This window comes from Nannospalax galili, unplaced genomic scaffold (genome assembly GCF_000622305.1).
Source record: "Nannospalax galili isolate Female #2095 unplaced genomic scaffold, S.galili_v1.0 scaffold646, whole genome shotgun sequence".
NCBI classification, from domain to species: domain Eukaryota; kingdom Metazoa; phylum Chordata; class Mammalia; order Rodentia; family Spalacidae; genus Nannospalax; species Nannospalax galili.
The window spans coordinates 1392378-1401377 of record NW_008355279.1 but is presented as its reverse complement, the minus strand read 5'-3'; the positions used below and the strand labels follow the sequence as shown (position 1 = coordinate 1401377).

The following is a 9000-nucleotide window of genomic DNA, read 5'->3' as shown; positions in this document are numbered from 1 at the left end:
ACATAAGATCAGGGAGAGGGGGAAGAAAAAGTCACCACTGAGAAGTTGCATTTCCTGAAGGCAGAGTTGACATGTGGTCATCTGTCCTAGATACTCTCCTTTTTCTTCATTGGCCTGATGTCCATGATGATTCCCCTGTGCAGCGTCTTCGGGGCCCTCATCGCTGTCTGCCTCGTCATGGGTCTTTTCGATGGATGCTTCATTTCTATCATGGCTCCCATTGCCTTTGAATTAGTTGGTGCTCAGGATGCTTCCCAAGCAATTGGATTTCTGCTTGGATTCATGTCCATACCTATGACTGTAGGGCCACCCATCGCAGGTAAATATGACCCAAAGCCTCACTTATGAGTAAAAAGTATTATAACTTATTAATGGTCCTTTTGTGCTTTCTTGCTTATATTTTAAATAAGAATAGCTGTAGACAGTAGGCTGAAAAAGTTTGCTGGAAAGTGGGGGTGGGGGTAGGGATTGTAATCACCTTATCACCAAGCTACATCCCCAGCGAGATATTACTTGTTGGGGGTTGCTGGGTTTTGAACTTGGGCTTGGAGCATGCTAGACACATACTCTTTCAGTGAGTTATGCCCTTGGCCCCTAAGACTTCACAGTTCCTTATCTTTTACTTAGTATATATGTTAGACAAATGGGAACTTTTTTTTCATAAGGATGGAAATTTTGAAAGATTTCTAAATTCATATGTGCTTTTACATAAGAGAGCACATACCCCCTGAAAAATAGTTGGTAGGAAATAAATGTTTAGTGGAAAGAACTTGATTGCCCATTGATGGATGAATGTAAAAAACAATGTGGCTGTGCATGGTGGTGCATGCCTGTAATGCCAGCATTCAAGAGGCTGAGGGAGAAAAATGGCTGCACATTGAAGATCACCTGGTCTACAGGAGAGCTGGGACTGTATAGTGAGATCTTGACTCCAATCAGTAACCAAAAAGTAAACAAAAACCAAAATGTATCATATACATGCAATGGGATATTATTCAGCCATAAAAGTAATGAAATGCAGAACTGATACATTCTACCAAATGCCATGAACATTTTGCTAAGTGAACAAAGAAAAACTTAAAAGATGACATATTGTATGATTTCATTTATGTAAAATATCTGAAATAGATAAACCCATAAAGACAGAAAACAGATTGGTGGTTGCCAGGGCTGGAGGGAAGGACTGAAGAGTAACTACTTAAGGAGAATGGGGTTTCTTCTTAGCATGATGAAAATATTTTGAAAGAAGATTCAGATACAGTGTTCACACAATATTATGAATTTACTAAATGCCACCTGGTTGTTCACTTTAAAATGTTAAATTTTTTAAATATATTTTATTTATTATTTTTATTTTATGTGTATGCATGTATTGCCTGCATGTAAGTAAGTGGACCCATGTCATGCAGTGCCCATGGAGGACAGAAGAGGCTGTCGGATCCCTGGAACTGGAGTTATGGACAGTTGTTAGCTGCCATGTGGGTGCTGGGATTCGAACCTGGGTCATCTGCAAAAACAGTCAGGTTCTTAACTGCTGAGCCATCTCTCCAGGCCCTAAAATGTTTAATTTTATAAGAAGTGAATTGTACCTTTAGAAATCCTCTAAATATTAGTATGAAGACGTCTTGTGTTCAGTATTATTTGGTTGCCAGTGTGAATTGCTAGGACTTTAATACAATATAATTAGGATAAAATTTAAATTATATAGTCACCTGTGCCTAATATGAAAGGCTCAGTGAAAATTCAACTTACTTCATTCTTATATCTGGAACTGCATTCCAGTTAATGAATCAAGGTATTGAGTTAACTACTGAGTAGGCAACATAGAGTTTATGTCCAATGGCGGCAGTCCCTGGAGAAGCCTCCACTTCTTCCTCTTTTCTCAGATGAGGTACTATTCATTGAATTTAGCCTAGTTGGAGGATTTTAGATCCACAGAAGATTACAAATGACATTTCAGTAAGAATAATATTGCTTTAGTAGAAATGGTAACTGCTCACAGACCAAGAATAAGGTAGGAACTTTCTGAAGTGGGCAGAATAACTGTATGCAGAGACTGGCAGGAGAAACACCCCCCCCCCCCCCCCGCCACACACACACATACAGACACTCCGCAGTAGGTTTGGAAGTCATTTAGTATTACAGCAAAACTTGCTTATTAGTGTCCACAGGATGAAAGATTTGATTGTGTGGGGGATATTTGGATTGAGAAGACAGGAGTACTGTATATTTAGAGATACATGTATTTTATGTTTGTATACAGAATGAATGTGAACATTCATTTGTATGTGTTGATACTTCACTGGAGATATACCCTTAGCTATGTATTCAATGAAATTAGATTGATCAGTGCAGTCTGTTCCCTGAATATTATAGATAACTATGGTTGCACAGTAAAGGTTCAAAACACTAAGAAAATTTCTAGAATTTAGAGTCCTGGATTTTTCAGGGAAATTAGAAGTAAAGAACACTACATAATAGTTTTCAGAAGCAGAATCCAAGAATCTATCAGGAGGCCAAACACACGTTAAGCTTTTCTTCCTAAGGACTGGCAAACATTTTTACCTTTCTCAAACATATTTAACCACCTCCCCTTTTTTATCCCAACTCTGAGATTTATCACTTTTAATGCTTTTGGATTGCAGTTTAAGATTACTTCTTGTTAAAACCAAATAGGCACAAAATCATTTTGAGATATAGACATTTTAGTAAAGTTTCAGTCAAGGGATTTCCCACCATGTGTTTGAATATCCCAGATGGCCTCTGAGGGGCTTTGGGAAAACCAAAGCTTAGCTGCAACTATTTTCCACAAGTGATAATTTAGATATGATCTGTACTCTCTGGCAAGATTAAAAATGTGAGATTTTTTTTCCCCTGCCTCATCAGAGAAGATTATATTTAAGATCCGTTTCCTTTAAAAAAAAAAAAAATGAAGTCTGCTATCTGAGCTGTTAGAACTAGTTCTGCTGAGCTGAATTCTGAGGCTGAGTGTTGGTCAGCAGTGTGACTGATAAGGGAGCCAAACTTGTTCTCTTGGTGACAGCTGTTTCCCTTTTCAGGGTTACTTCGTGATAAGCTGAACTCCTACGACATGGCCTTCTACCTTGCTGGGGTCCCTCCCCTTGTTGGAGGTGTTGTGCTTTGTTTCATCCCTTGGATACATAGTAAGATGCAGAGAGAGATGGATAAAACCACTGGAGGGGAGAAGATGGAAAAAATGTTGGAGAACCAGAACTCTCTACTGTCAATCTCTTCTGGAATCTTCAAAAAGGAATCCAACTCTATTATTTAATGTCTTATATACCTCTACCTGACTGGATTTGCTTTTGAATTTTAAGCAAGTTTTCCTTTTATATGAATTGCAAATTTCTTATTTTTATAATCACATACTTGAAATAGCACAGTTGGGAAATGGAACCTTTATTACTACAAGAACCATTTTCTACCACCAAATAGCTTTGATATTTCCAGGAGTCTGAGGGAAGAGACTGTTATAGGAAATGTGCCTGAAAGCCACACATTGTGAACATTTGAAGCTATCTCATTAAAAAGCGGCCTTGGAAACCAAGAATGCTGTTTAGCTAGTACAAATACTTTACAATACCTCGAGCTACATTGAAAGGGTTGCAATTTGGTTAGTGCTGGAAATACTTTGTTGGGTTCCTCACTTGGTGTCTTTAGTTCTGGCGTTTTAGTTTCTGCTGCATTTTGAAACTTTTTGCAAAATTTAAGCCTGGATTTTGGATAATAACAGATCAACCTAAACTCAAATCTGTTAAGTAATTCAAGCTACGAAATTAGATTCTGACATGCTCCAGTGTCCAGGGACCTGCTGGGAGCAGATGCTCATAAATATTGGGAGTGGGTAACGGAGTCGAAAGGGTTCTCTTCTTAAGGCAGCAGTCGGCGTCTCTGCTACTCACCTTTGCTCTTTTTGGTTTGCAGTGTGTTTTACTCCAGTTGCCAAAACACCCCAAATTTCTGATTTTGTGTGAACAATAAAGTAAAATAGAATGTATGAAAGATATTCTGGCACTTTTAAGTTAGAATCTTTCTGACTTCTGGATTTATTAGGACTGGTATTTAAGACGTTTCACTGAGCATGTTACCAGTTAGCACAAATTGGGGAAGGGGTACAAAACAGTTTTATTCATTAAGAAAATACCTGATAGAAATAATTGCTTAAACTGACTTGTGCAATGAATAAGTCTGAAAGGTTAAAAGTACCTTATGAAGAGAAATAATTCCTGCATTTCCAAAAATTTCTAGCAAAAATTTGCATTCGTGTGTATGGTCGTGTGTCACTTCATATGTTGAGAAATATGATGTTAGTGATTTCACCATGTGAACATCAGCGTTTACTTATACAAACTAAGCAAATGCCATTGTCACTGGGTGACATGGTCTTGGAGCATACCATCGTGCACATGTAGCTCTTCTTGACTGGTACTTTTCCAGTCAAGCCCCTCCATGACCCACCTGTTTCTGAATCATCTGTAAGGTGAGACACTTAAATATTAAGTTCTTGTTTCTTCTGCTCTTAGAAGGCAGTGCTTCCATTCTCCATCTAGCCAGGGTGGGGCTGCCTGGAGAGGACGGGTAGGGCCAGAGGGAAATGATGCTCTTAGTTGAAACCTGGAAAAGTCCGGGACTTTTCCTTTTAGTAACAGCTCTCATCTGTCATCTTGAAGGAGTTCACAGTCTAAATGCTAAATGTAGAATTTATTTTTAATGGGATTTTAAATAATTGTAATTTATTTGTGGTGAGATAGAATCTCTCTAAGTAGATCAAACTGGCCTTGAGTTCTCTATCCTGTTGCTCCAGACTTAGTTCTGTGATTGCAGGTATGTGCTACCTGGCAATAATTTTGATTTTAAAGATATTCAGCTACTAACTGTACAGTTGCAATGTACTGCCTTTTTTCTTTTAAGGTTTTTTGAAACAAATTCTTGCTGTGTAACCCAGGCTAAACAGGAACTTGTGATACTCCTGCCTCCACTTCCCAAATGGTGGCCTGACAAGTGTGCTCCACAGTGCCTGACTGCGGCTTATTACTTCTGCTGGTGTTCTGTTTCCGATTGAAGGGACTTTGGCAATTTGTTTGCCAAATGTTCTCTTGCAGGAAAAAAAAAAAAAGAAAGAAATCTACATTTTAACTATACTATCTTTTCATGTTCTTTTATTAAACACTTTAAAGGTTTAAGTGTGATAATATAGTACATATCAAGCACTGCATTTATTCATCCTCAGCTACCTAAAATATTACTTCCTCATCATTATTAGCGTTTTCAAAAGTTAATTAAAACATACAACTAAGACAGAAAACCAGACTTTCCATTATAAATGTGGGGGGTTGTTGGTGGTGGTTTTTGAAAAAAACAATTTTAGTGCTTTGTACAAGGATCAACACTCTAATCAACTAAGCTACATCCTCACTCCAGGGATTAATAAAGAGAGCACCCCACTCTGATTTTACAGAAGAATAACTCTAAAATTGAAAACTTCCGCTGTAAAGATTTCAAAAATGTTTTTCCTCTTAAATTTTATTTGTTTTGTTTTTGAAACAGGGTCTCACTATGTAGATCAGGCTGGCCTGGAACTTAGAAGCTCTCTGTCTCCTTGAGTATTAGTTATAGGCACATAGCTTTAGCACATACAGTAGAGAGAAAAGTAATAACCCAAAGACCTAGTCTAATCTGGTTAAATTTCATATTCAATTTCATATTCAAGGAGTATATCTGGGCATGGGGCACACACCTTTAAACCCAGCACTTGGGAGGCAAGGCAGAAGGATCAAGAATGCAAGGTCATTCTTGGCTTCAGTGAGTTCAAGGTCTGCCTGGACTACATGAGACCCTGTCTAAAAAAATAAAACAGTAAAGTGACTTAAATATTTATAATGAAAACTTGGATCCCTCTCTCTCTCTCTCGCTCTCTCTTTCTCTTTCTCACTATATATATGTAGCTTTCAGTTTAATAGAATGAATCACTCTCATTTATAACACTGAAAAAGCTCCACTATAGTAGACTCCTATGGAGGGTACTCCACTCTAGTCATATGAAGTTAGAAAGAAAAGGAATTAAGCTAGGTGTTGTGGTATGTATCTATACTCCCAACTCTTGAGAGGAATAACCAAAGAATCAGGAGTTCAAGGGCAGCCTTGGCTACATAGTGAGTTTGAGATAAAGCTGAATTGCATGAGACTGTCTCAGAAATACAAAGGAACAAAGGTAAGATACTAAATTCTATTACATAAACAGGAATATGTTGTTTGGTAAAATATAAACCAAGAATATGGCAGATACTAGTACACATAAATACCCACTTTTGATCAAGAAATAATACTTGAGTCAAAGTTAAGCCTTTCTAGTTTATGGACAGGTCTATCGATGCTACAATAAAGTAGCCCAATAAGCTAGAGTTTTGGGGGGGGTTGTTTTTTGGAGGTTTTGTTTGTTTTGTTTGTTGTTGTTCAGTGCAGATACTTCTGAGGGGAAAATGTACAGTGTTAGAATTCTATCTTGTCATCCTAACCAATAAGGCAGCAAATCCTCAGGGTCAAAAGTATTGGCATTTGAAGCCAGCAACAACCTAAGAAATGGATCAGTGACTCTTCATAGAAACTCTGGATCAGATATGCTGTAACAGATGTTCAAGGAACTCCCAAAAGTGCTTTGGCTAAATATTGAACAGATATCATTGGGGTCCATTCACTTGAATAATGATATGCATTCCAGATTATTAATAATTCATTCATATTTCATTCAAATTTTATAAACCTCTTTGATCACTGTTAAAATGCTTGCTCGATAGCCCTGCTGTAAGATTTGTAATTTCTACTGAAAATTATATATTAAGCTTCCAGTTTTCTTAATGGAAGCAAGACTTCATTTTTATTTTGTGATCCATATGTAATTAGTTTATACATATTTGCAAACAACCTCACAGGCTCTGCTCGAGTGTAGAGAAAATGTTCATGCTTCTGACTTCATTTTCCAACACTTTAAATGTGCACTTAGTTATAAAAACTAAATTCATGTTTACATATCATAACTAACCCTTAACTAAGTTGGAGAATATTTCAGTTCAGAGTCAGTGAGGTGGCTCAGTAGGTAAAGGTGCTTGCTGAGCAAGCCTGATGACCAGAGTTTGGTCCCTGGATCCCACCATGGAAAGAGAACATGAACTCCCAGAAATAGTTGTCCTCTGACCTCCACATGTGCACTGTGGCACGTGCACACCACACACACACATATAAAATAATAATTATTATTATTTTAATTTAAAACCAAATGGTGATACATGCCTGTGATCTCAGCACTCAAGAGGTGGAAGGAAAAGAGAATCAGAAGTTCAAGGGCAGCCTCTGCTACATAGCGGGTTTGAAGTCAGCCTAGGCTACATAAGTCCCTGTCTCAACACCACAAAAACAGTTTATGCCTGTGTTATTGTTAACAGTTCTATGTCCAGAAAACTGGATGTTAATAGAAAACTAGATGGAAAATTCAATACAGAATTAAGAGTAGGCAGCCATAGTGAGGTGGCTCTGGAGTCCTGGTGATGCACTGTTGCACCTTTTCCATGCACCTGTTTTCTTTTTTAAAAAAAATTATAAGCCGGGTGTGGTGGCGCACACCTTTAATCCCAGCACTCGGGAGGCAGAGGCAGGCGGATCTCTGTGTGTTTGAGGCCAGCCTGGTCTCCATGGTGAATCCAGGACAGCTGGGGCTACAGAGAGACCCTGTCTCAAAAAGACCCAAAAAAATTTTTTTTGATTTATCATTTTCTTATGTGTATGAGTGTATTTCCTGCATATATTTAAGTGCACCCGTGTTGTTCAATGCCTGTAGAAGAAGGCATTGGATCCCCTGGAACTGGAGTTATGGGCGGTTGTTAGCCGCCATATGGGTGCTGGGATTCAAACCCAGGTCCTCTGCAAGTGCAGCCAGTGCTCTTAACTGCTGAGCCATCTCTCCAGCCCCTATTTTCTTTTTCCACTTTCTGCAGCATTTTCCCATCCCTTCTCTCATTCTTCAACAACCCCTTGAAGCACCCATGAACAGTATCCTTGCTCAGTTGCACAATTGCTCTGCCCTATATGCTGGATCCTGTAGTACTGCTAAATGGATCCCAACCCAATTTTGTGTCAAAGACTTCTCTCAGTCTATATATGCGAGCCTGTAGTGCAACTAGATATGTCGCCCCACACTTTTGTGTCTCACACCTTTCTCTCTCTCTTCTTCTCTCTCTCTCTCTCTCTCTCTCTCTCTCTCTCTCTCTCTCTCTCCCTCTCTCCCTCTCTCCCTCTCTCCCTCCCTCCCTCCCTCTCTGTCTTTTTGAGACAGGGTCTCCCTGTAGCCCAGGCTGGCCTGTAACTCACTATGTAGACCACACTGGCCTGGAACTCACACAGATCCACCAGCCTCTGCCTCCGAAGTGCTGGGACTAAAGGCATGCACCACCACATCTGGCCTGACCTATTCACCTCTTATCCTGAATGATATGTTTGTGTGTGCATGAGTACGTGCATGCGTGTGTGTGTGTGTGTGTGTGTGTTACTAGGATCAAACTAGGGCCTTGAGCATGCTAGGCAAGCCCTCTGCCACTGATCTAAAGCCCCAGCACATTTTACTATTTTTTTTTGAGACAGGGTCTCACTAAATCACTCCACTCTGGCTTTGAACTCTCTGTTGCCCAGACAGCCTTTGACTCCCAGATCCTCCTGCTTTAGACTCCCAGTGGCTGGGATTATAGACCTGCACCACTAGGCCCAACTCACTGATTTCACTTGTTTTTTGGATGGTTTGATTGAAGGGAGGTAGAAAAGACTGTAGAGCTGAGTTTGCCAGGGGCGGATAGTGAGGTGGACAGACAAATCCTGAGTTCGCTATAATTTCATAGCTATAGCTATGCTTATTTGTTGTCAAAGACTAATAGTTTGTCATAAATAAGCTTAGAATAATAGTATACAGTTCTCCAAAATAAAGGGCCAAATGTG

The 9000-nt window shown here is 39.2% G+C and overlaps 1 protein-coding gene across 2 annotated transcripts in view; it reads left to right on the top strand.

Moving 5' to 3' along the window:
• Positions 1-5774, top strand: part of Slc16a10 (solute carrier family 16 member 10) — a 133346-nt gene extending 127572 nt beyond the window's left edge. The window contains exons 6-7 of one of the 2 annotated variants that reach the window (XM_029555718.1): positions 91-319; positions 3060-5774. In XM_029555718.1, coding sequence (XP_029411578.1) covers positions 91-319; positions 3060-3292 — 462 coding nt within the window. In that variant the 3' untranslated portion in view covers positions 3293-5774. The remainder of the gene's footprint in view (positions 1-90; positions 320-3059) is intronic. The other variant, XM_008852405.3, reaches the window with a different exon arrangement.
• Positions 5775-9000: the final 3226 nt, after the last annotated feature.